Source organism: Stegodyphus dumicola, chromosome 5 (assembly GCF_044657685.1).
Source record: "Stegodyphus dumicola isolate Sdum_Otavi_A_Nest chromosome 5, ASM4465768v1".
Classification (NCBI taxonomy): Eukaryota; Metazoa; Arthropoda; class Arachnida; order Araneae; family Eresidae; genus Stegodyphus; species Stegodyphus dumicola.
In genome coordinates, this window is record NC_140772.1 from 200,472,080 (window position 1) to 200,499,892 (window position 27,813).

General features: G+C 34.3%; 1 protein-coding gene across 1 annotated transcript in view; it reads left to right on the top strand.

Annotated features, from left to right (window-relative positions):
• The window catches only part of LOC118189782 (uncharacterized), a 107,406-nt gene that overhangs the window by 25,617 nt on the left and 53,976 nt on the right, over window positions 1-27,813 (top strand). Inside the window, exons 6-9 of the mRNA XM_085817863.1 lie at window positions 12,370-12,636; window positions 17,040-17,810; window positions 21,258-21,427; window positions 27,481-27,630. Coding sequence (XP_085673989.1) covers window positions 12,370-12,636; window positions 17,040-17,810; window positions 21,258-21,427; window positions 27,481-27,630 — 1,358 coding nt within the window. The remainder of the gene's footprint in view (window positions 1-12,369; window positions 12,637-17,039; window positions 17,811-21,257; window positions 21,428-27,480; window positions 27,631-27,813) is intronic.

Here is a 27,813-nt window from a genome sequence, read left to right on the forward strand (position 1 = left end):
TAGACAGGATACAGACGAAGGGTATACAAAACCCTTTATTTTTCTTTATATACAATGACTTCCGTACTTCGGAATACAATGACCCTCCACTCGGGGTCTAACGTAAAAGATATCAAAATAAAACTAAACTCTAATTTAACTTTAGAATAAGATTGGCCTTATAATAACAGGAAGCGTATGTAGCACAGAGACTGTGAACACTACAATACGTTTAATTTATCAAGAGGATTAAAACCTCTGGCCTGGAAGGCAAATAGCAACTGCGTAACTTCTAAGGTAAGCGGCCTGCTTCGAACTCACTGCTTCCTCTCTTCTGCTTGGCAAAAAAGGCCACACTTAAATACTTGGCGTTCGCCAGACAACTTTGCATAAACTCCTTCACGCTTATAATTCTGGCCGGAAGTAGAAAATAAGAAGTGATAGTAAAGATTTAAAATAAAATAAACGTTAGTAAAACTTAAGATCCTTACATACTTCCCGCCAGAGTTAATTTGTTTGAAACTGAGGTCTAAAACGACCTTGTTGAAAACTTTTAACTCTAAAAACTAACGCGAGGCCAACCTTTTACAATCATAACTTAGCTAGAAACTAGAAAATTTAAAAGAAAGAAATTTGTTACAATAGCAGCTCCCGGGATATACAACAATCTTTTTTTTCTTTTTCATCTGTACTGCATCTAAACAGGAGCTTTATTCAATTCTGGTTCCTTCCAGAGATCTGGAAGGAAAACTAGTTTAATGAAATGTTACAGAATGACATTGCAAATAACATATAGAATATACTTTTCTTAACATTCTTATTTCATTCATGACTATTTTAATTATCTCTCCCCGTGCTCTCTGACATGTGTTGTAAAAGAACACCAACCACGAATGTGTTTCTGTCTACGTGTGCCACACTTCCTCCTACAATCAAAACACTAACGTGTTAAAATTCAACATACGAGACCTCTTAACACACCCTAATTTCAACTCTAGACCCTGAGGTACTATTCTGAAAGTGGCTAACTCTAAAGTGTAGCGTCAGAGAGCCTAACTACATCATTCAACCTTTAACATATATTCGTCATGATTTAATCTTTACAGTCACACGAATAACAAATTTTTAACATTACTTTCACTTTTACCATATCACGGTATTTCTTAACATTCAAAATAACAGTTCACATGTATACAAGAACATATCAACATGCCGTTAATTTTACACATTTGAAAACATACATTAGTAGTACATTGTTAACTTCTATTCTTTTCAAAGCAAGTGCCAATTCTTTCTACGTTGAAATAATACTACATTTCAAAAAGTCTTTCAGACTAAAACTTCTTTCTTGCTAGAATGTTTTAAATAAAATTTATACAATAACTTTTTACAATATTTAAGTCTTTACACAACGCTATTATACATCAACTTTAGTTTTACGCGCGAGTAATTGAAAAACATAATAAGAAAATCGGTCACAACTCATTTCTCGCCCTTTTGGCGATAAAGGTAGACCTCGCATGAGGTAAAACTTCTTGAAATCTGCCACTTGCAGTAAGAATGAAAGATTAACTTAAGTTTGTAAAGTAACATAAAATTTTACTTATCTTTGTAATATTTAGACATCCTTTTCTGGGCCCAGTCTTTAAAGGTATAGCTGATAGTAGCTTGGTTGATCCTCCTTCTTGTACGGGCTCGCCCTTCAGTGCTTTCCTCTGGAAGCTTCCGTTTTTCACCACTACGGCCACTCTTGAACATCTTCCTTCTGTCCTCTGCTTGTGGTCTTGGCCGTTTGAAGGCAGCTGGTCTTGGTGGAACCGGGAAACTTCTGTCGTGATCCTGCTTGGACCTCGTTGTTGGCCGTTCAAATTTTTCTTGTACTTTTTCCTCCGCCGCTGATGGCCCTTCCGCAGTTCGGCGACTTTTGCTGCGGAGAGTTCTGTCGGATGAGTCAATCTTCCGTTTCACAGCCGGGTTATAGTTGCCGTCCTTTCTCCCGGTCCTTTCCACATACATCGTCCTTCTCCCTTCTTCACTCTGGGGATGTTCGTGAACTCTGTTTTCTGGACGGTGGAACGGCTTCTTTTTCTTTTTACCTTCAGTTTTTCCGCGGGGCAATTTTCTTTTCACTTGCTTCTGTCTCTCATTGGCTTGCCCTTGTACTTGTCGTTTTCCCACCTCTGGACCTTGTACCTGCGGTGTCTGCCGTGCCGGATCCTGCAAAAGATCTGAAAAGATTTTCATTTTATTACGATCGAAGTAGGGTTTAATTTGATCCATATTTGCGGAACAGGTTTCACCATTTCTTGCCTTTAACACTACAACAGCGTGAGTTATTTTTTCTATAACATATGGTCCTTCAAAGCGTGGAAAAAATTTGGCAGTTTTTTCTTCTGGTGCTGAAGAAAGTGAATGCTTAATTTTTAAAACTTCATCCCCTACTTTATAAGTTACTCCCCGTCGTTTCAGATCATAGTATAACTTCTCTTTTCTTTGTGCTACTTCCGTATTCTTTTTTGCTTCTTTTATTAATTTTTCTATATCACCCATTTTAAATTCTGGGGCTCTTTGTTGCACATAAAATAGTTTATCTAACGGTGTTATAACCTTTCTGCCTAGAAATAACTCAGCAGGAGTTTTGCCCGTTGTATCATGTTTTGCGGTCCTAAGGGCGAAAGCAAATTCATTGACATAGTTATCCCAGCTTTTATGAAAATTTTTAACATAACTACGGATAATTTTCACTATATTTCTATTGACCCGTTCCGCTATATTTGATTGCGGCCGATACGGGACCATTTTTAAATGACGTATGCCCAGTTTTTGACACATGTCTTCAAATATATTACTTACAAATTGAGGACCATTATCCGATATAACTTTTAGGGGCGCCCCGTATTTTAAAATATATTTATTTAAAATAGAATCAGTAACTAATTTCGCGGAGGCTCGTTTTAAGGGAACAATTTCGGTCCATTTACTAAAATGATCAACCATAACAAGGAGATAGCGATTTTTATTTAACTGACTTTTTGGGAAAGGGCCCAATAAATCGATGCCGATTATTTCATTTGGAAATTCGGATTTAATACTATTTAGAAACCCGGCCGGGCGGAAATTAATATAATTAACGGCTTGACATGTTGGGCAGGACTGGACATACGCCCTTGTTAACTTTTGCAGTTCAGGAAAGTAGACTGCCTCGCGTACGCGTTGGATAGTTTTTCGAATACCAGCATGAGAAGCTAAAGGGCTGTCATGGAGCTCTTGAAGGATATTTAATCTAAGACTAGCTGGGATAACAGGTCGAAATTCGTTGTTGGAATTCGTAGTTTTTGTGTAGAATAATAGACCATCTATTAGTTCGTAATGGGCCGCCCTATTTCTTATCGCCACAATATCTTGGTGGCTAAAATTTTCAGGATCCTTCAAATACTCATAAATACTTCCAAACTCAGGATCCTTACCCAGTTCGGTTATTACAGTTTCTCGGGAATTTATTGTACACGCTGTCAGCATTGCAACTTTTACGGTATTACCCTGTTCGTCTAATTTAATTCGTGGTAGGGCATCTGCTACGATATTTTCCTTTCCGGGGCTATGCTTGATTACCAGATTATATTCTTGCAGCTTGAGTGCCCATCTTATTAACCTTGGGGATAAATTTTTCCCTGAGTACAATCTAGTTACCGCCGCATGATCAGAATATACTGTTATCGGCGCCTTTCATAAATAGACTCGGAACTTTTGCACTGCTAACAGAACTGCAAGTGCCTCTCTCTCGGTCACGGAATAGTTTCTTTGTGTTTGATTTAAAGTTCGGCTAAAAAATGCCACGGGCTGCTGATTTTGCGAAAGTACCGCTCCTACCGCATAATCCGAAGCACCCGCTGAAATTTCTAAATTTTCATCCTTTTCAGGAAATTTCAACACAGGGGCTTGCGTTAATGCTTGTTTTAATTTTTCGAAAGCACTATTGGCTTCGGCAGTCCACGAGAATCTTGCCTTTTTCCTTTTTAATTTTAACAATGGCTCAGCGATAGCCGCAAAATCTTTTATAAAGGACCTATAATATGAACAAAGTCCTAGAAAAGAAGAGAGCTTCTTTGCCGTGTTTGGAGTCGGATACTTTTGTACAGCGATTATTTTTGATTCATCTGTCTCGATCCCTTTTTGCGATATTTTGTAACCTAAATATTTTAATTCAGGGGCTGCAAATTTGACCTTTTCGACATTAACTTTTAGACCGGCCTCATTTAATAAAGAAAACACCTGTCTTAAATCCTGTATATGTTGGTCGAGATTACCACTAGTAATAATGATATCATCTAAATAGATAAATGTGGACTTTCCAAGAACAGTTCTTAACACAATGTCCATGCATCGCTGAAATGTTGCTGGGGCGCCTGAAAGGCCAAACGGCATTCGCAAAAATGCATAAGTGCCAGACTTGGTTATAAAAGCAGTCTTAGGCACGTCCTCAGGCCTGACCCCTATTTGAAAATAACCATTCGTTAAGTCTAAAGTCGTCATAAATTTGGTTGATTTTATGTTCCTTAAAATTTCTTCTATGATCGGTAACGGATATACCGGATATTTCGTTATGGAATTTAATTTACGGTAATCAATAGCGAATCTCCACCTTTTTGGATGCTCCAAAGGATAATCATTATTTTTCTTACATAAAACCACCGGACTAGCATAACTACTTGAGATAGGCGTTATGATCTTTTTACGTAGCATATCGGTAATATGCCATTCTATAATTTTTTCCTTATTCTTATCATACCGATATGGTTTTTGACGAACCGGCAATGCATCTCCGGTGTCAATACTATGGTTAGTAACCTGGGTAAATCCTGGAATATCACTAAATAAGGAAGCAAATTCACTTACCACTTGTCGGATTCTATCTTGCTCGTCATTAGGCAGGTGGTCAAGATTTAACCTTGGCGGTTCAACTTTTTCTACACGCACTGGTTTCATCGTCAGCTTAAGGGACGCTGCATTAAAATCCAGTGTAGCTTGTGCGTCTGAAAGAAAGTCTATTCCTAGGATTAAATTTGCTTGCAAATTCTTTACTATAAAAAACATCACCTTTACTTGTTCGTCCTTGATACGGATGTACAAAGGTACTTTACCTACGCACTTACATTGTTCTCCTTGCGCCGCTAATACTGTTGTATTATCCGCATTATATATGCGGTATTTGCGAAAATACTTTCTAAAAAAGACTTCTGCCACACAGGAACACTGCGCGCCGGTATCCAGGAGTGCGGTGGCCGGGATATTATTTACCAAGACTTCAATCTTCGGAAGAGTTAAATTTTTCACCATTACTGTATTTAACTTGTAGGAAGAGGGGTTTTCGTGGCCTTCGGATTTCCGCACCCTCTCGTCAGCAGAAATCCGTTTTAGTTTAAATTATTTTTCCTTTCGGTGCTTTCCTTCTTTCTCCACTGGCCTTGAGACTTTTTTCCTGGGTTGCTATTGAACTGTCGACGTTCGCCGGCTGTTTTTGAATGCTCGGGTTTCCTTGCCCACTGATTCGCTTTTTCTCCGTAGCCATGTGCTTGAGTTTGCTGTAGTCTTAGCGTACCAAATTGGTTTTGCTGTTGATATTGGCGTCTTCTTTCGACGTCCGCCGTTCTTCTACTTTCAAACTGCATTGCTAGCTCAAATAACTTTTCCAGTGTAGTCGGATTTCGTAATTCAATAAAGTCTTGCACTTGGGGTAGTAACCTCGGCAAAATCACTTGAATTATTTCAGGATCCGGACGGTTTCCATACAAGAGCTTGAAAACGTGAATTTTTCTTAAAATAAAGCTCGAGAGGTTTTCCATTCTTTGTTGATATATACTGAAAAGTTCTGTTTCTAATTTCGCACGATCCCTTACAACAGGGAAGGCTTTTAGTAGGGCAGTCTTGAAATTTTCGTAAGTATAGGTGGGACTTCCTGCTTGACCCAAGAGACTTCTGCCGATACATTTGAACCAGTTAAGCGCTTGGCCCCTCAAAGCGCTGGTAGCTAAGGTAACTTTTTGAAACTCGTGCACGGGGTAGAGCATGAAGTGGTCATCCAATTTTTCCAAAAAACTGGTTACCTGTGAGTTTCCATTAAACGTTGCTTCTGGTTTCATCGAAGCGCGCATGGTCTGGACGATGTACCCAAATCCTTCCAGGGCGGCAGCTGGCATTTCTGGATTCTGAGCCGTTTCTGCAGGCAGCACAGGTTCTTCCTGAAACTCGGCCATGGTTATTCTTCGTCGGGCGCCACTATCAGGTTCAATGTTTCTTCTTACCTTCTTCGGAAACATACAATGACCTGACTAGAACAGAGAGCTTACTAAAGCTATGTTCACTAATTGTAGTAAGTAGACAGGATACAGACGAAGGGTATACAAAACCCTTTATTTTTCTTTATATACAATGACTTCCGTACTTCGGAATACAATGACCCTCCACTCGGGGTCTAACGTAAAAGATATCAAAATTAAACTAAACTCTAATTTAACTTTAGAATAAGATTAGCCTTATAATAACAGGAAGCGTATGTAGCACAGAGACTGTGAACACTACAATACGTTTAATTTATCAAGAGGATTAAAACCTCTGGCCTGGAAGGCAAATAGCAACTGCGTAACTTCTAAGGTAAGCGGCCTGCTTCGAACTCACTGCTTTCTCTCTTCTGCTTGGCAAAAAAGGCCACACTTAAATACTTGGCGTTCGCCAGACAACTTTGCATAAACTCCTTCACGCTTATAATTCTGGCCGGAAGTAGAAAATAAGAAGTGATAGTAAAGATTTAAAATAAAATAAACGTTAGTAAAACTTAAGATCCTTACAATGCATAAAATTATTCACGAAGAGTTTTATATGAACAAACTAGTTTGCTTTTGGGTTCCCCATAACTTAACTGAGCACTAAAACTAGGAGCCTGTCAGAATCAGTAAAGAAAACCTTAAATTACTCAAAGATGGTTACCGCATCATTATTTCTAAACTCATAATGTATGGTGAAAAGTACATACCTTTTTCGCCGTTCCAATACGTCAAGAAAGTAAAGTAAGGACCTTTGTTAATGATCCTACGCCCACAATGGTGAAACGACAACGTGCCAAATGGAAAGCTTAGTGCATACTGTTTTCTTCAAATGTACAGGACTGGTCAAAGCCCATTAAGCTGGAAGGATAGAAGATAATCATGGTAAACTGGTATAATACTAATTGTCTTACAGAAATTCTTTAAGAAGTGAATGTTAGAGGACTCATGCTTCATCATGACAGTGCAGCTTCTCATTCATGAAGATTGACAGTTGCGTTCTTGAACAAAAACACATCAAAGTGATGAAACATCCATCCTATTCACTCGATCTAACTATGTGTGATTTTTAGATATTTTGTAATCTAAAAAAGAATTTACATGGGCATCGTTTTCATTTCGAAGATGAGACTGATGAAGCTATAAATGCATTTTTTCAGCGATTCCAAGAAATGAATGGCCTGAGACATTTAATCTTCAGGAAAACTCGCCTACAGAAGTGCATTGATGCTAGAGGAGACTAGGTTGAACACTCCTAAAATTTTGTAAGCATAACTTTAAAAACGTATGTGTATCTCAAAATTTTCAGAATAACTCTCCTACGACCTTGAAATGTTTCTGGATCGTATTGTGATACCAGCTTCCAGCCATTTTTAGAACACTTTGTATACCCCTACACTTTTTATAATTAAACTTTTGAAAGCTTTTCACTCTGTATATAGAGCATATTTAAAACTAAATGAGAAATAAATATCGATGAATAAAAAAACAACTTAAATGAGTTTATGTTTAAACTATGCACAGCTTAAAATTGTATTAAATATGTTAAACAAAGTTTGTCCTGTAACCACAACTTATTTACTATATGTTGAAAATAACAAATGACTTACGCATAAATCACCTAAAATAAAATTATCTTCTGTGGTGAAACTTCATAACAAATGCAGTTCTTTGTTTCGAAAACTTTCGTTGCGAATTTTTATCAATATTTAATGCCTCAAGTCAAGGATTTGAATATAAGAACTAAAATTAGGTTATGTTTTTAGAGGCATGCTAAATCAACACAGAATTGAAATCCCATGATTCCAGAATTATTTTTCTCTGTTTTCCAATTCCAACTAATACCATGAGACAAACATGAGATTAAGCTCTCTACTCTGCATATTGGAAGATTTCACGAGTGGGAACTCATAAATATTTTATTATATAATTCTCGTTACTTACAGCGTAGAGACTCGGTATTGCACAGTTTCTGTTCCAGGTATTGATTTATTTCAGCTGCAGAAAATAACGAAGCACCATAGCATCACTGCTTCCTTAAGATACGTTCTTCACGCCTAAAGCTGTCAAGAATACATTAAAAGGGAAAGTCAAGGTAAAAATTTCAATCGGAATGAATAACGAAATAGAATTGTCTTCGATTACTCTTCTGCAATCTTTTTACAAGGAAGCTCTTGGCTAAGTTGATTGTAAAAAGACTCTAAGGAGCTTTCACTGCTTTACAGTCTAAAACAAATCAAATACATCCTGTCAGTGTTCTATAAATTTCAAATTCTTATCAACTTATTGGACAAGAAGAGGAACATTCTTCCCAACCTGATTATGTCGGATAACAAATTTAAAGCAAATTTAAAGAAATGTAGCTTGAATTATTGTTCCAGCTTCTGCCATATATGGTAGTTATTTTCAATGGCAGATCCATAAAGCTTTTGCCCTGACTGCAATATTTTATAGTAGAAATAGTTCTTCAGAACCCTCGAATGAGTACTTAATCATATAAATCAGAGATCACGTAAGAATAGCTAGAGTGTCTGATAACAAACAATATTAAATTTGTAAAATGCGTCTTAAATTTATAATGTTCAAGACACGTACCCCATAATAAAAAAACCCTCAAATGTATGTTTTCAAAAGTTCATAATTTTGGCAGTGATTGACCTTTATTACGTCCCAAAAAATCGTGAATTTCAACAATACTAAAGCAGTCAATTTAAATCATTTTTCTTAACTAGTTTTTAAATTCTTCTATTTCTATTGTGTACTTCAGTCCTCAAGCTGCAAAAAAGAATTATACTATTCTGCGGACAATATTTTTAAAAAACCCTTTTTAATTAGATTTTATTTACATTTTACATATTTTACAGTTAATGATAAAAATCTGATGTGTACACCACATGACTTCCTTGTACGGAATATTAAATTATATACATTTTTTTTGCATTTCATTTAAACTTTATTGGATTGAATTAAATGTACTTCGTCGATATCGCATAAACCACAATAGAATAAATGCACTCTTTAAAATTCACTATATTTGTTTACCATAGCGACACTCTGGTGCTAGGTTCACTTAGCAGCGTTATATTTCGTTCATATTATTACTCAGAATGTGAATGAAATATAACGCTATAAATTTATATCATTTAAAGAATTATCTAATCGTTGCCACATGTTCTATTCAAATACTATAATAAATCTAAAACGATACATAAAAGAAATTAAGCAATCAAAACAAAAAAGAAACAGTTTTTCACAGACGATTCAGTATTTCTCATTTAATTAATTCAGTTCTCACTTCCATAAGACAAAAATACATAAAAACTCAAAATATCTATATTAAAAATTAAGTGTTTAAGTAAATCTTAAACGTTAAGTGTTTAAGTAAATCTTAAACACTTATTTCCTCGAATAAATTCCAGGATGAATTAAACATGATTTAATTCGCAATAATTAAAGAAGGCATTATCTTTCTTGTTGCAAAGCTTAGTTTCTCTGAATTGGCAACAAATCCGCTATTTTATTTTGCCAAGTTTAAAATGTAAACAAACATGTCCACCATCGCAAAAATGTTAGCCTCAGGTGCACTTAAACAACTTTGTTGATTAATTGTTGATAATATCACAAATATTACACGCAGATTTACTAAAGGCATAAAACCCTTAACCGGAAGATATGAACAACATATTTCAATCATTTTTAAAGCAAAAAATGCACCTACAAACATATAAGAGTAAAGAAACTGAGATCACTGAGCCGGTTAACAGAGTGGATGTATACATATATTTATATACGCTTGGTGAGGCCGATTGCAACCAAAATACGAAGTGCACATCTACATTTTATAGCTGTCCTATATAGAAAATTTCAACGTTCTGAGGCTACTCGTTTTTGAGTTATGCGTACATACAAACGCCACGAAAAATTCTCTTCAGAATTCATTTTAAATCAGTTTTATAATTTTTTGGGGGGAAAGAGTCTTTTCTTTCCTTACATTCAGATGTCACACAAAAATATCGTTAAATTGCATTCGATAGCGGTCAAGATGGATATTTTCGTTGAAATATGATGCCTGAATATTTTTGCGATTACAATACTTTCTTTTTACTTCGTACAAAGAAGTAAAAACAGAACGAAAAAGTAAAGAAAAAAATTAATATATCGCCAACAACTGTTGAATCACAGTTTCTTGCTGAATCTGTGAATCCTTATTTTTATTTATTTACATATTTTTACAGTTGCTGCTATAAGCATAATTTCATAGCAGCGGTGGGAGGTGAGCCTTCGAGGATAAAGTGAGGCTTTACGGACATAGATAACAAAAGACCCGTGTTTCAGTATTTTATTACGTCTCTGCAGTGCGCAGCGAACAGCACGGGGACTGAGCTGCTCGCAGACCTGCTGAGGAAGATTTCAATAATCAACCTCACCTTCAGAAGACAAGAGGATACCTAGGGATGGTGGCCAGAATTAACACGCATGGTCGACATTTGTATCATAATCCATATTTAAATGTAATCGATTTAGTCAAATAAATTTTGATATTCTTTAATTTATAGGAACTCCAAAACGAAATTTGGTTATGTTAACGGATGCCACTTACCTTCGAACATAAACGTTGGAGCAAAATCTACTTAGATGTCAACACCCCAAACGATACATAAAGCTTCATGAAAAGAATAACTATTTCACAGATAATGCATATAATATACGTAATAATTAATATGCGAATACAAAGGCTGCGCGCTATGTCAAATCTGTGCAATTCTTTGATGTTATTTTAAACAAAACACAACGAAAACTGATCGATGTGTTCGTGGGAAAAAAATTTTTAAGGGGTATGAGAAACTCCTATACCGACAATGTTAAATTGGCCATTTACGATGCACCTTTTTTCAAAATCTGCTGTAGATACAATCTTGAATTTTTTTTCTGTAATTAAAGCATACCTATCTGATTATACTGAAATGAGCTTTTGAAATATTTTTAATTTTAAAGTAAATTACAGGATATTTTGTTAGGCATAGTAACATTTAGCACTTTTCTCACACAAAAAAATTAAATTTTTTTCTACGTTTATTACAAAAATCTCATTTCAGTAAATATTAGGGAACCTAATAAATAAGCCATAAAAAGTTTAGGTACCTGTGAGCAGTAGTTCCTGAGAAAAGGTACATCGAGTATAAAAAAATTACGTTTGGAGAAAAACGCGTTTTTAGGTAAAAATCATCATTGATCGAAGCAGTAGATGACAAATTAAAACTAGATTTTTTTACAGTTCTAATTTTCATAGAGATTAAAGAATGGTATTTTTAGAAAGATAAAAGTGTAGAGAATTTGAAAACGCAAAAATCCGAAATCACAATTTTTTGAAGATTTTGGGGTTCCAACTCCCCTTAGCATAGAAAAACATTACCAGTGGCTCGTGATACATCGCTGGTGTACCTCATGCATTTACTTGTACTGAAACCTACTCTCCCCATGTACAGAGTGTGCTGTGCGCCAGAGTGTCGCTATGGTAAACAAATATAGTTAAAATACCAAAAAATTTCACAAATTCCGTGAAGCTTGACTATCAATACAAAATCAACTGTAAATCTAGGACTGAAAATTGCTGGACTGATGGTTGAATCTGCCAGCTTAATCGCAAAGATGCATATTTGTTGTTTCGTTATTTTCAGCAATATAATTTTCTCTATATTTATCAAAAACTTAGCTTTTATGTTGATAAGTATACTTTTCTGGCAATCTCTTTCTAAATAGCGTCTAAATAACTTCGCATATCACAGTTATTGCAGAAAATATTTCAATCCCAAACAGTTGAATAAATTATATTTAGAAAAGAGGGAACGTCATAGATTTCCATATGTTAGTTCTTAATTTCAAAGGAAAGTCACAAGGGCATTTCATTGCAAATGAATTGATAATATATTTACGTACAAAATATTTAAATGGTAATAACAAACGCCCCAATAAGTCATTTTAGAAATTCATGATTATGTTATCTGATAAATGCTTTAACAGTAACGATGCTTAATTTGTTTTCATGCGGACTGTGATTTTGAATTTTCAGCCTGGAACATCAAAAAGTATACAATGTGACAGCCATTCATTGTCATGGACTGAAAAGACAAACTGCCCTGGTTTGAGCTATGTAAGTGAAGATGGTGGCTACTGGTATGACTCTCAGCCAACCGGACAGCAACATTTCAATATTCAGGTCAGTGGTGGTGGAGATGCGAATGTTCTTATTCATCAGGCACGTCTCAGAACTAAGACTGCCATGGTACGGGAACCAAAGCACAAAGACACAAACAAAGATTTTGAACCAGAAATTCAGGTAATTTTATGTATTAAATACGTAACTAAAATGACAGAAAATTACTGATTTGTTGATACGGATGCTCTCTGGATACTCAAACAACATGGCAGAAACCCATTACATTAATGAAAACTGTGTAGAAAAAGAGATAGAGGGCGCTTCGCCGCCCGTATGTTTAGCTAATTAAAATTTTTCACCTTAGAGAATTGAGAGTTTGATGAGAATGGTTGAGAGTGGTATAAACCAGATATCCTGTAATCTGTATATAATACTTGTACATAGTCTTTGATTCCTAAATAGCTTTAGTTAAAGGAAAGTGTCTTTATTTGGTAGCATAACATATCAAGATCCACCGATGTCGCGTATGGAATATTGAGTAAGTTATTACAAACTTCCAGTCTCAGTACTTAACACTTTGACTGCCGCATCATCCGTCAATACGGGTGACAGCAGAAAGTCTGATCAGGCCACGCCACCCGTATTCGAGTAACAGTTTTTGAGTACTTCTGAAGTAAAGTAGGTATTTGGAAAAATTATTACTTCGTCCTGAAAGAAAAGAAAATGATAGTTGCCGACAGCTATATTCATTTCATTCATTAAACTGTGTTTTCTTTCGGTATCAACGCTTCTTCCTAAACAACCAGTTCTTGTAAAATATGATCAGAAGTATCTATACTACATTTATTATCACTGTATTTATCAGTATCCGAATCAGAAGCTCACAACAAGTTTCGCTTTCACTGCTATATAACTTATTTAAAAATTACTCTTTCATTTTTCTTTTAGACATTGCAAAAAGTTGGGACAACAATTTTAACGCAAAAAAAAATTTCAACCATTTGTCACTACAGAAAAAATATTTGGAAAAGAAGAAATAATTTGAAAACCTTACACCCTCTGTTAGATATTTCATTCTTGAGGAAAGATTTTAAACTCAATGCATGTCTCAAAAAAATTCGTTCTAAACGCCTACGATAGTAAACAACTGACGCATGGTGTAGCAACCCTCATTGCTTGAAAGAGATTTTCGTACAAATTCACGTGGCAATAAACGTGTTAAGAGGTTTTTTAAATCGTTGTAATTAGTCTTTGATAGTGATATTGGAAACCATTAAGTGAAGATTTCTTTCAGTTTGAAAGTACAACTGAAAGGTTCAGTTACTAAAACTAATTGAACCAAAATTCTCATTCAGAAATACTTCTTTAAAGATATAATTAGGATTTAAATTCCTTTGCTAAGCTTTCAACAATCTGTTGAAAGATGGTAAAAGAAAAGATTTACATGTCTACGGCGAAGTGATAAAAGAATTAGCTACAACGGGAAAAATTAAAATGATAAAACTAAATTTGAACCTGATTCATTGTCTCCTATTTAGTGCCTTAGGAATGAATTGAAACTGATGTTATTATCTAATCAACAGTATCCGACAATTCAATATTTTGTAACTTTATAAAGTATTTCTCCCGCCTTCGTAGTTTGGTTGCTTCTGCACTCTGGGCGCGTATTCCAGAGGTCCGCGGTTCGATTCTCGGCGAAGGCGTTGCTCATTCTTCAATTTGCCTGCTTCCAAAAATTACCTAATGTCTCTACAGCTTAAATGATTATTTTTAAAGTACTTTTAATTTTGTGTGTTGACGTTACAAGAAAAAGTATTTTGGAAACCGAAATTCATCATATAATATCAGTTCATATGTATGATTATTTACGAATCAGCATGTAAATCTTGCATGCTTACTAAATGAAAATTCTGCACTTGATTTAAAAGGCATAATATTGTACAGTGAATTAAGTAGTAGACACATATGGTAGACAGTATTTTAAGTAGACACATATTGCCTACTATATAACTAAATTAACATGGTTGAATTCAATTAAATAAATAAATAAATAAAAAGCAGTATACACTATTGCACATGGGCATGATCCATAAGCAGGAAAAATATCAACCACAGAATATAAATTAAAGAAATCAGTTTAAATTATTAATGTGGAATTAACACCGATCATTGTCATTGCGATCTAGAGAATATATCGTACTCATACTTTTCGGTTAACTCAGATCATTGAAACTAATTTCAGCCAGCAAGAAAAATGCAGCCATGGCTACCTGTTTTTGCTATGTTACGGCTATCTCTGCTACTGTCCCGAAATGTTAAATTAGGATATAAATAAATTCATTTCCTAACTATTATAAGGAGGAATACTGACGTCTTGAGGCACTCCGGACAAGACAAAGAACTAATCTCTTACCTTGTTAAGCAGGTTACGCTATATTTTATTTTCCAGTAATTAATTAATTCGATGAACTGCTATATTTTTCTGGACTTCTGGAAGATTTTGAAGAGCATTAACACTAGCGACGGGGAGCCATCGGCTGCTTGGAAGACGGCATGTCGATGAAGTAGCGGCTACAGGTGCACACAATTCCAGCAAAATCGACACAATATAGAATTAATTAAAGATAATCACAACAAACACAATTAATTCACGTATATATTTGATTCCAAAGGCAGGTAATGATCTTTGGCACATATTGTATTAAAAGTTTTACTTTCGCACAATTAAATCAGCAGTTGTTCCGGACTGCCTTTGAAGGTTACAAGTGCGCACGTTTCCAGATAAATCTACACAACATAGCTCTAATTAAAGACGATCACAGTAGACACAATTAATTCAAGCACATATGTGTTTCGTGTATTCAAAGGTAAGGATCTCACGCATATATTGTATTAAAACACATATTGAATTATTTCTGCTGTAGCAATATTAATGGCCAGCAGTTTATATTAATGATATTCATTTGTTCATACTTCTACTCTACGAAAAAAATGCAAAATCTTTGAAAATGAAAATTTTTCATTAAATTTGAATTTTATTCAGGAAAGTGAAAAAATAATTTTGTGGCTTTTACAATATTAGATATTATTTTCGTTTAAGAAGAGAGCCGAAGTACTTGTATAATTCAATTATTTTAAATTTTTAATTCAATATTTTAATTCTTAAATCTTTTTTGAATTACTGACGTGAAATTTACTATTTTATAAGGTTTTGCATTTATTGAAATAATCCTTAGTAAAAGCTATATTGATAAACATTAATTCATCAAACTTTCGAATATAGCTTTAATACAAATATTGGATGAACTATGAAAACTATTTTGTTTTTTCTAGAATCTCCTTTTCACAAATACTAATATTTTTTGTCACATACAAATATATTTTTATAAGTTTTTTATAATTTAAATTCTAAATGTTAGATTTGGTAGATGGTCCTAACTATCAAATTTTATTCTCAAATGAAATAAATTTTAACGGAAAATTACATTTCTAGAAAACTCTCTACATATTTGACATAGTAATCATTTTTTAAATAATGTAGTTTGAAAAGAAATTTGACAATTTTTTTTTATTTTATTTTTAAAATGCAAAATTAATAACCCCGAATTTTGAAGTTCTAAAAGATTTTAGCCCCCAGTTACTGACTGAAATCTTTACAAGCGAAGTCCATTTTAAGATAAGTTTGACAAATGTTTTTTGCCCGCTAATATGCAAGCAAATTTACGCCTTGTGAAATGGCTTGTATGAGTTTTATAAGCTTTAGTATTCGTGCATAATCCGAGGCTTTGAACTGAATTACGAATAAAAATCAGCATGCCATTTCAGAAAAATGCGATGTTGTGTCAGAATACATATGTTAGAACAGTGTTATATATAAATGAAATATGCATTACTAGTCGAGCTATCGAAGCATGAAAATGGAATTTAAAGTTTATCGTTCGCCCAACTAGATAAATGTAGAATTATCCTTTTCTTTTTCGCTTATTGTACCAATTACATTGGTTTCTATAACTGTTGTTACAAGATGATTTTTTACTTATTCTATATACGATTTAACGGTTAAATACTAATAAATATACTGCACTTGAAAATAAAACATACTAATATTTTGTTCTTTAGTTCAGTGTTTGTGATTTCTGAACTTTTCTCAACAAAATACAGTAAGACTTCCTTAAGACCCTTGCCTCAGTTTCCAGGAATTTTCTGTGTGTTGAAATGATGCCCACTGTCGACGACGATTAATATATTTATTTGATTATGTTCTTAGAAAAGTTAGCCATTATCCTAGGTAAATGTCATAGGAAGGTGGTCATCGTGAGAACTGCACTACATTCCATTTCGAAGGAAAATGTAATTAAATCTCAAACGGCTTACTAATAAGTAAAATAAATGAAAATGAGGAGCTATTTTGGAACAGAACTCTTTAATGTTTTTAAAACTCATATTAAAGAACTCATATTTATGTTTATTATAGTTACGAAACAAAAAAAAACAATAAAATATTTTACAACTTTATAAATTTGAAATTGCAACACTCGTAACGTATTTTAAACGAGCATATTTATTTTATTTTTTTCTTTCAGTCCAATAAAATCACGAACTGTGGAGTGGAAGTAATGAATACAGAGCAGTTTAATTTTAATTTTATGCAAGTCGAACAAAAGAAAACAATAGAAGCTATCAAGGAGCTCGGTAAAGATATGGAAACTATTAAAGAGGTAAAGAGAGATACGGAGATTATCGAGAAACTAAGTGCAACATGCCTAGAAAAAGAAACCTTTCCAGATGTACTTTCATATTCTACTTCATGTCTGGACGAAGATGAAGAGAATTCTGTGTTTGGAGATAATGCTAACCTTCTGGAAGTAACATCACTCAAATATTCCCATGCAAAAACTGACGGCACTGAAGATGAGGACAAAATTTATAGAGAAAACAAGCACATACGTTTCGACATAGATATCGATGAAAATGAAACGGCACAAGCTAATAATGAGGAAGAAATGATAGGTTTTAATGACTATAAAATGTCTAGTATATCCGGAAGTTTACAATCGCTTTTATTGCAAGATGTTGACGAGGGGAAAGGATCTGATGAAACTCTGACAGAAGATATCGGTGACATCGATAACAGCTCTTCCCTTGGACTAGAAACTAATGTTCTAAATGTTTGTTCTAGCCCACCTGCAGAAGGTCCAAGTTATTCTGAAGAAACACCATTCCCATCTAAAGGTAAGGAGCTACCAAGGACCCCAGTACCATTAAATGAAAACACACTTCCACTGAAATCAACGCCTGAAGATGGTACTCCGCAACAAGCAGGTGCATTGTCCCAACGCAAGCCAAAAGGAAAGGTAAATTAATGTATTCCATATTTTTAGCGTATTTTTTTCCTTCTTTTTACTAATTTTATCATATGAAAATCCTGGGCGGGGGGGGGGAATAATTTAATTTCTAAAGGACATTATTAGAGTAAAAACATCAGAAATGCAAACTAGTTATGCATAAATTACCTGTAACTATCACAATATTGTTTTTTTTTAAAGACCTATATTCCAAAACAAAAACTCATAGTAATAGTAAGATTACATTATCTTCATTTCAACTTCATCACAACGTGAATCTTGTCCATTCTTATTCTTCTCTCTGCTCTCCTTAAGCCTCAAGACATTAGAAATAATTAGAGAAGGTCAATGTGCTACTTCACTATCATTGATCATTTCTTGTATTAAGCGGACGTAAAATTCAATAGTTAGAAAGGAAAGATTCGGAATGACCTTGGTAGGTAGTACTTTGCTATTAAGGCAAAAGCAATCCTTACGTAAACAAATATATTTTACATCTTCGGGAAGCTCATATTCTGAAAACATTGAGGAACAGGAAAAGTTTTTTAATTTTCAGAACCTGGCGCTTAAAAGCTGGGGTAAATATGTGGTACTTAATTTATTTTTAGTTAATAACATGTTTAATCATTTCTGCACTAATTTTATTTTTAATTTAATATTAATATCTACAATACTAGCATCGTTATTTATCTAAAGCTGATAAACATCAATGATACCTTGGGCAGCAATTTTCAAAGAGAGTAAAAAGGAAGACTTACAGAGGTTCCAGAGTAATTAGAGGAAAGTTGCAGAAAATCTGTGGCATTGATTTTATACTAAAAAATTTTCGCGGTTCATATAATATACATTAACATTTCGGGGAAGCAGATGACCACAAAACTGAAGCAAAAACAATGAAAAATCTAATATGTAACTACATAAAATTTGTATTATAAACTTTTAATTAAAAGTTACATAATTCTAGAAACATTTTCAAGGCCATTATTTTAGATCCCAGACTGATATTTAATAGAATCTAAAATATTGCACTGGACACAGACAGACATAGATCTCCTTTAAGTAGCACATTTTAAAAAAATGAATCACTCGGCCTCAAAACTGTTTGCCGGCATTGGACAAGCAACGAAGGGCGACTTTAACCACATGGTTTCAACCACATGAAGGTCTTTCAGTCTACCAGCAGTTTGTCTATAGCTGTCCACTATGCACTCCTACTTTACAAATAGGAGTTTACAATTACTGTAAAACTGGATGAAATGAATGACGAAGTAGCCATAATGAGTGTGTATAACCACCATCTGTCATAAAACTTCTCTGAGGAGCTGCTTGAGCTGCATCAAGCACTCACTTACGGAACAGAATTTAGCATCATAGCGGGTGACTTTAACGCAGCAAATACATTTCTGGAGTGCACCAGAAGATAATACGCGTGCTGCCGCTGCACTAGAATTATCACAGACTAGCAGCAGTAAATAGCAATAAACGCCCTCTAACTTTCTGAACCACGCAGCTGCCCAGGCATTGTCCTGGCAACAAAGCATGACCTTTACAATACATGTATTATCTATTATGTACCATTAGGAAGTAAGTAACATTCCCTCCTTAAGCGTTCACAGTTTCATAGCATTTACATTAGCAACAGTACAATAATATGCTATAAGAAATGATAGATCAAAAACCAACTACTTCAAAATGAACAAATTTTAGAGATAACACTGTACCTCATTTATGTCACCTGAATAAACATCAACTAGAAAACAGTGCCAACTTATCAAAATTCGACATAAAGTATAATAAAGTCAGTGGTACTATCCTCTTTGCTTTTGAGAACTTTCTTAAAAAGTAGTACAATGCACCAAACAGAAAAGACTATCACCATTGTACTAGCCATAGATAGCCATAAAGTGACAACCTTAAGACGAAGAGCTAAGAACTGTCACGACTCTGAAGAGCGACAGTCACGCACAATTACTTTTAAAGAACATAGATCTATCTACATTCAGGAGATCCCCAAATGGTATCATGGAACAATTTATAATGATACCAAATTTAATGCTGTTTTTAAAATCTCTCATGATAAAGCGTATCGCCCTCTACACTTAAGCATAGATGCATCTCAAGGTGCTAACCCCACGTTGCAGGTAATTAAACACATATTCATTATCATCTTCAAATATGACAGTCCTAATGCAGACATCACAGAACAGCAAGTTATCTGAAGCTACGTGGAACGGTATTACAACTCGCGTATGCACAACTCGCGATATGGAAACAATGCCAATGGCAAAGAAATAAATGATAACATAAGACTACTCAACCCGAACAAGGCACCTTTTGGGATGCAGATGGGATAGTCCATCGGACGCTCTATGTGTCATATATCGCACGCAATCAGTCAATCATTATGTTGTACATTGCACTTTAGAGGAACAGATATTTCTCAGCAGCTGCAAAGAAAGCAGAAGTAGCCCTCATTTTTAACAATGGGGAAAACCCTAAGAAGGCTACATCTTACCGTTCCATCCGCCTATTCTTTGTCTTCGATAAAGTGTCCGAAAAGGTGGTTCTCCAACGTCTCACTTTATAAACTCCAGAGAACTGCAGAATGCTTATGAGTAGGATTTTAGATTTGGCCCTTTTGTTGCTTTTGTTCATCACGCCTAAGACAAATTCTCTTAGGTTAGGTTAGTGCAATATGCCAATGCTCACTAGCGCTATGTGTCTAAGGGAAGGGATGCCTAGCTATGGACTTTGTAAGGAAACTGGTTCCTATTCATGTTACACATTAAGGAAACCAAAAAAAAACCTATCATGTAGCCACGCGGATTGTTCGGATCGAACTTGAGTCGAACTCCTAGTATTTTGCTCTCTTAACCACTTGGCTGTTACACTCGGCTATGTGCCTAAAGGAAGGGATGCCTTGGTGGAAAACATTCTCAGAAACTGATTTCTGTTTATGTTACACATAAGAAAAACTATAAAAACCTACCATACAGATAGGCCGTTCGTTTGGAACCGAATCTGAGTCAAACTATACATATTTTGTGGTCTTAATCATTTGTCCACATACGCTGGACAAACTAAAAAGCATTATCGTGAATAATAAGTCTGAAAGCCTTATTATTCATGTCCGTCTGGGATTTTCCTTCAAATCCGTAATGTCTCTTAGAAGATGCACATGACTTATCCAACAGCGCAATCCTTGTACTCTTGGCCAGGATGAACCCATGGATTTGAGTTGATCTTACTGTAAGGCAGCGAGATACATCACAGCCTGAAATATGATTCTTTTTTCGTTCACTCAAATTCTGAGGCAGTGTCCATTTTTCCTTAGCAAAATTGTTATTATGATAGCAAAAATGTTAGCTAGGGACGTACAGAATTGTTAAGCTGTTGATAGCGAAAAAAAAGAGAGAGAAATTTTGAAGTGCAATAAACTCTTTTTTTGTCTTTTAGAAAAGTATCGAAAATAAGACGGCCGTTACCGGAAAAAAGAAACCTGTCGTTGAAGATCGCAAATTTCAGAAGCAGACTCAGAAAAAAGTTGATGATGAAGAGCTTTTGAAACAAACTTCATTAGTTAGTGATGCAAATAATACAGCAAAATGGGCCGGATGCCAATGGCGGTAAGCATGAATTTCTACTTCAAAATCAAAGGACTGAAGTTCCTAGTGCAGCTAGCAGGTCATATAAATCTTATCAATGATAATTATTGTTATGTCTTCATTTATATGGTGTCTATAACATTTAACATGTTAATTATTAATATATATTTTTTGTCAGTAAGAATAAGTATTAGCTAAGAGTAATTTGGTTTCTAAAATTAATAATTATAGATTAACTCTGATTAGATCAGAATTTCAACTATTGTATTAAAATACTCAGATAGACTGTCTAACAAGATTAATAAATAATGTCAAATCTATTTAAGCTAAAGAATAAATTTTTAATCGTCAGCTGAATGACTATATGTATTACTTGTTCTTTATAAATAACTGTTAACAGCTATGTTACCGATAGGTGCGTTAAAATTACAACCAGAAGATCATCTGAGGGTTTGAGAAAAGCATTTTGAAATTTCAGAAAATCGCAAGATAGTCCTTATTGCCACATATTATTAATTTTGGCATATATTCTTGCGCATGATGTCCGCTGTGTGCGCATTTTCTGATCATAGTCTATGGATAGTCATGGGCACTGGTGATATATGAAAGCTTAATTTAACAAATTCCAAGGGCAAGAAATCCTATGGTGTAAAATCTGAAGGACGAAGTAGCTCAGAGACAAGTTCGTTGTCTCCATTTGCAACACATCTGTTTTGGAACTTTCAAGAACACAATTAAAATAACTTGCAAATTCTTGCAAAAATGTTGAGAAGCTCCGTCGATTTTAGAAAATAATCTCGGCAATTATTATTCAATTACCGTTACAGCCAATTTTTCCTCCATAGCTAAAAAAAAAGAACTGTTAGACATGCTAACCTCAAGGAAGGGGAAAAAATAACTTTTCGTGGGATTTGTACTGATTTTTGGAGAGTCACGCTGCTACTCTTTTAAAACACGCTGCTACTCTTTTATTTAAAGATCATCATTTTTTACTTTACCGATGTCCAAAATACACGACTGAAAAAAAAAATGAAAATATTTCTGTCTGCTTTGACAAAACTAAGTCCATATTTTAATGTAACTTTGCTGGTATCATTGTTTAGCCATGTTTTATTTTTATGCCTCACGTTTTCTATTCTCTCAAAGTTTACTTTTGTGTATAGAAAAGATAAGAGAGTTTATTCGGTTGTTGTAACTCAGCTCTTAGTAAATTTTATTTTGAATTACATAAAATGTGATTCCTAAAGCTAAAAACGAGCTCAAAATTATCCTTTTCAGCTTCTGATCGAGACAAATGTGCAAAAAATTTAGTTGCTTACTAAATAGACACCATGTCACTATAATCCGAATCAAAATGATTTTTTAATCATATGACCCTTTCTTTTTTACTTTTTCAAAGGATCTAATATTACTTTCTAGAAAAAAAATGTTAGTGTTTTTTAACTAGATATTTTTTATTACACATATACATGAGATTACATATAAAAAACAGCTGATTGAAAATAAAATAAATAACGAATGTCAGTACTTCGAAAATAGCAGTAAAAACTAATATCATGATGTTAAAAATGATGTTCTGTGTAACTACACTATTGCCATTTCTCGTTTTAAATCTGGCTGCTCTGAAACAAACTACAACTTCTCCCTGGCATTTTTTTCCCTTTTATTTTTTTGCTAATTTGGTCTAGATGTTCTTCAGGCAAACAGTTTCCGTGTTACTTATATCTGCGCTTTATCGTCATTTTAAAATTAAAGAAATATTTCGTAGTAAAACGATTATTTATTCAGCTTTTCTCTAACAAAACGAACTAACGAAATATTCGTATAGCAATTCAAATTTTCCCAAGCTTACAGAAGTCAAATTAAACAAAGTTTCTTCATGTTACGAGTTTAAGTGAAACTTCGATATTTCAATTGTAAGGTTCCAAGGTGCCAGTTGAGAATGCATTAGAATGAAATTCAGTTATTTTTAAATCTACCCTAAAAAAAAAGTTCTCTAATAACATTTCAACCACTGACGGAAATGTTTCACTGTATATAATCAGACAATATGTGTAAAAGAATGAATTGTGAGTTTAATTTCAAGAGTAAATTTTCAGTTTAATTTCAAATGCTCGGTCTTCTTTGAAGTAAATAATTTATTAAAATCATTTAGCTTTAAACCTGAATGATTAAGTATTTATGTAAGCAGTCATTTGTTCTAAAAATCCTTCCACTAGTTCTCATTTTAAAATTCACCATTGCATACACTCACACTTTTTTGTCGTTTGGTTATAATGTAAGGAGTTTTCACTCTGCTTGTCGCGTGCCATCGTGGTGTAATTAGATGCAAATCCAGCCAGCAGTCGGAACATCCGGAATTCAACTTTTACCAGGCGACTGGATCTCAAGGCTTTCCAGTCGCCCTTTTAATTACAAAAGGATCAAGGATTTTTCTCTTCCCTTTCTACGTGCTTTGCGACTTAATTGGAAGCAGGTCCATCTAACTATCGGGGGTGGTACGGAATTCAACTCCAGGGAATTCCTTCCTTATTTTTGTTTCCTGCTCCGATAAATAGCTAATTGCTCTTCAAGTGGTGCCCGAATTTAAATGTGGTAAGCAGCAATTCGGCACTAGCTTGATTTGGGGACTGTGTCCCCTCCTCAAAAATCGCCCTTTAAGTGCGAAAGACTTTAAGGAATTTTCTCCCTACTTAGCTGTGTGTCTTCCTGGAAGTACGTCCCGCTAGCAATAGAAAGGTCCGGAGTTCAAATATCCGCTAAAACATTGTTGATTTTTCATTTTTCCTGTTCTAAAGTAAATGACTGTACAGTGCGAGCAATATAAAAGAATATGAGGACCGGTTAGATGCGCCTGATCCAATAACTGAAATTTGTGCAACTTCATGGTGTTAGAAGAATGTTGCCAGGTTACGATTTGAAATGAATTGTAAATGTGTTTTTTTTTTTATCGGTTTGGCAAGAAAGTAATTTTGGTTCCTTCGTGTGCATAAAACTCAATTTTTTTTACCATGTGAAAACTGAGTTTAAATCAGTCAAATATCTTCCATTATATTCGATGACCTTTTGCCATCTATCTGGTAACTTCATGATTCCGCGTTCGTAGAAATTCTAGTTTTTATCAGCAAAAACCTCAACCAAGTGCGATGTTAGGTCATCCTGATTACTGAAATTTTTACCATTTAAGAAGTTTTGTAAACTTGGAAATGAATGAGAACCCGATGATGCAAGATCGGGGGCTATATGGAAGATGCGACATCATTTCCTAGCCAAGCCCCAATAATTTCGTACTTATTGCTTAATATGTGTGAGCCCTCGCATTGTCGTAGTAGAACACGGCTTCTTTGCAATTTGCCAATTCTTGGTCCTTTTCTCTTTGATTGCTTCGTCCAGTTTCATAAGTTATCAGCAGTAAACATCTGAGTCCATCGTTTGGTCGTTTGGAAGCAACTGAAAATACACACCACCATTGTAATCCCACCAAATTGATAGCATGATTTTTTCTGACGCAAATTAGCTTTCATTATGATTTGTGCTGATTGCCTTTGATTGGACCATAATCTTTTTCGATTAATATTATATTAGACGATCCATTTTTCATTCCCAATGATAATGCCTTTCAAAAACGGGCCGATTGAGTTACGTTTGAAATGGGTAACGAAAGTTACGCACTCAGTCATTGTGTTAAATGAACTTCTTTCAATTAATGCGGAACCAAAATATCGAGCTTCTTAACGAGTCCAATATATCTTATTATGATTACGTGATTTTTAATTATTGTGTGTGATGCATTTAATCTTTTTGCAAACTTTCTAACAGTTAAATGACGATTCGATTCGATTATGGCTTTAATTTTGTCATCAACATCTTCAGGAAGTCATCCAAAATGTTCGTCACCTTCAAGTGAAAATTCTCCAAAATGAAATTTATTAAACCAAACCTGACGCATGCATTCTGTTAACCCTTTGCGGCACAGTGTGTCCGTTCTGGACACACCTAAAAATTTCCTTCTGTACACACACAGAAAAATTGAATGAAAAAGGATTTATAGGTTACTCTGAACCTTCTTTATTTATAGTAAATGGCAGCTCAACACAAACCAGTCTATATATTTTAGCCATGTTTAGTTTTTTAAGACCCTCATTTTTCAAAGAAATCTTCCAGATTTTTTTAGGGTATAAAAGAAATTGTTTGAAAAGAAATTTCTATGTTATTTTTTTGGCTGTATGCTAATCTCCTTATTCTATATTAGTTTTAAATTTTTACCTTGAAATCTTGCCGAAAATCAAACGGCGAGCCCTAGGTGTGCCCAGACCGGGCTCACTGATAATCTAGGACAACTGAGAGTCTGTATTCTTTGCTTCTCCGCATCTCCTCGATCAGTTCATTAACAACAATGCTCGTTTCAGCATTCTTTTCGAAGCTCTATTCAATCAGTGTGCCACTTTGGGCACACCCACAGAATTAAACGAGAAGTGCTGTCTTCACAAAATTTTACTTGTGTACTCCTCTAGGCCTAATTAGACTGCCTACTTTTTTTTTTTTTTTTTTTTTTTTCAAAACTCTAACTTTAAAAGGTAGCGTGCCGGAAAGGGTTATGCAATCAATACCATAAACTTCACAGATCTCTTTCTGAGCCTCAGCCGTTTTCTTGCCGTTATGAAAATAAAAAATAAAATGTGTCAAAACTGTTTATTTTTACACCCCATGTTAAAACTGACCGTAAAGTAACTGTTGTAAACAAAAATACACGGAATTTGTTTCTTTAGCAACTTAAAAGTGTCAGCTACCAATCTCAAATGAAAAAAATTATAAGATTGACACAAGAATAACAAAACGGACATAACGTTATCTGTTTGTGCAAACCGAAATTACTTTCTTGCCAAACCAATACATGTGAGTATTACATAGTGATAAGCTACAAATTTGAAATATACTACAGCCATTTCCATAATTTGTAGAGCTCTCTTTAGGATATCTTAAGAATAGCTTAAGAATAAACTAAATATGCCTTGTAGAAATATTTAAGATCTTTACGAATGGTCTTATATCAAACAAAAATCTGAACGATACCGTGGGGATGTATGAAACGTCAGAGAATGAACACTTTGAATAATACCTAAAATAAGGCAATCGCGATGAAATGCATTCAGAGTACACATAATCAAATATTAGTGTAACAAACTGTGAGTAGATAATATGTAAGTACTAAATAAAAATGATAATAATAAACAAAATCTGAAAGCGTTAAGATTTTATATTACGCCCAAAGGCGCATTTTTTAACGTTTTGTGTATTACCTTTATTTATTAAATATCACGTTCTTCGCATTTAAACAATCAAATTTCATTCAACAGCAATATCTCAAAATAATTTTAAAAGAGCATATGTTTAGAATTTCCGATACGCAGCCTCGCGCGTTGAAGACAAATTTTTTTTTTTTTTTTTTTTTTTTTTTTTTTTTGTGTGTGTGTGTGTGTGTGTCTACAGTGTTGCCATTACTCGCTTTGAAATCGTTGAGTTTGTTAACCAAAAATTCGTCAAAAGTTTTACAAAATATGAAACAGATAATAAAACAAATTCCAAATTCCAAATTTAGGCTTCCAGATGCCATATTCAAGTGAAGGACTATGTTATTCAAAATTTGATGGCTCTAGGTACCGTTGTTTTTTCACAGTGCGAGAAGCATACTTATATTCATGCAGATTTTTCATTATTTAATTTCTTTACATACAATGCCGGACTGTAATATTTGGTGCCAACAATTAGAAAAGTTAAATGCTGTGTATAGTCAACCAACGCAAAATACCGAAACGAAATTAGTAGCCTTTCTGGGTAAATAGCCCCTTTGGGCTAAATATTTATCTAAATTAAAGATATCGTGCAACATAAGAGTTCAATAGTCATATTTGCAGTCAACATTTCCTAAAAAACCGACCAGTTTCTTTTCATAAATGTAAACATGACAGCTTTCGAACTCATTTAAAGATCTGAAAATGTAAGGATTATGATTTTCTTGTTCATGTTGATATTATTGCATTATAATAGTATACACATTTATTTCCTGTTCTCAGAAGAGATCTGGAATACGCAGCAAAAGGTGGAACTTGTCCCTGGGCCGAGAAATTTGAACACACCGTGAAAAATATGAAACCTTTCCCCTCAAATGAAATAGCAGACGCCGAAATGAAAAAGACATTAGAAGATTTATATGGCAAAGCGTGGTATGTATGCACTGAACCAGAAATATGCTATCGCAGACAAATTAATTTGTATAGTGTAAATTGTATTTAAATGTTGTTTAAATATTTAATTATGTTACTAGTACGATTCATAAGTAATTTCTTTTTCCCAAGTAAGAAAATGTTTGATTTTTCGAGGAAAAAAATAATAATTTCATAATTCCT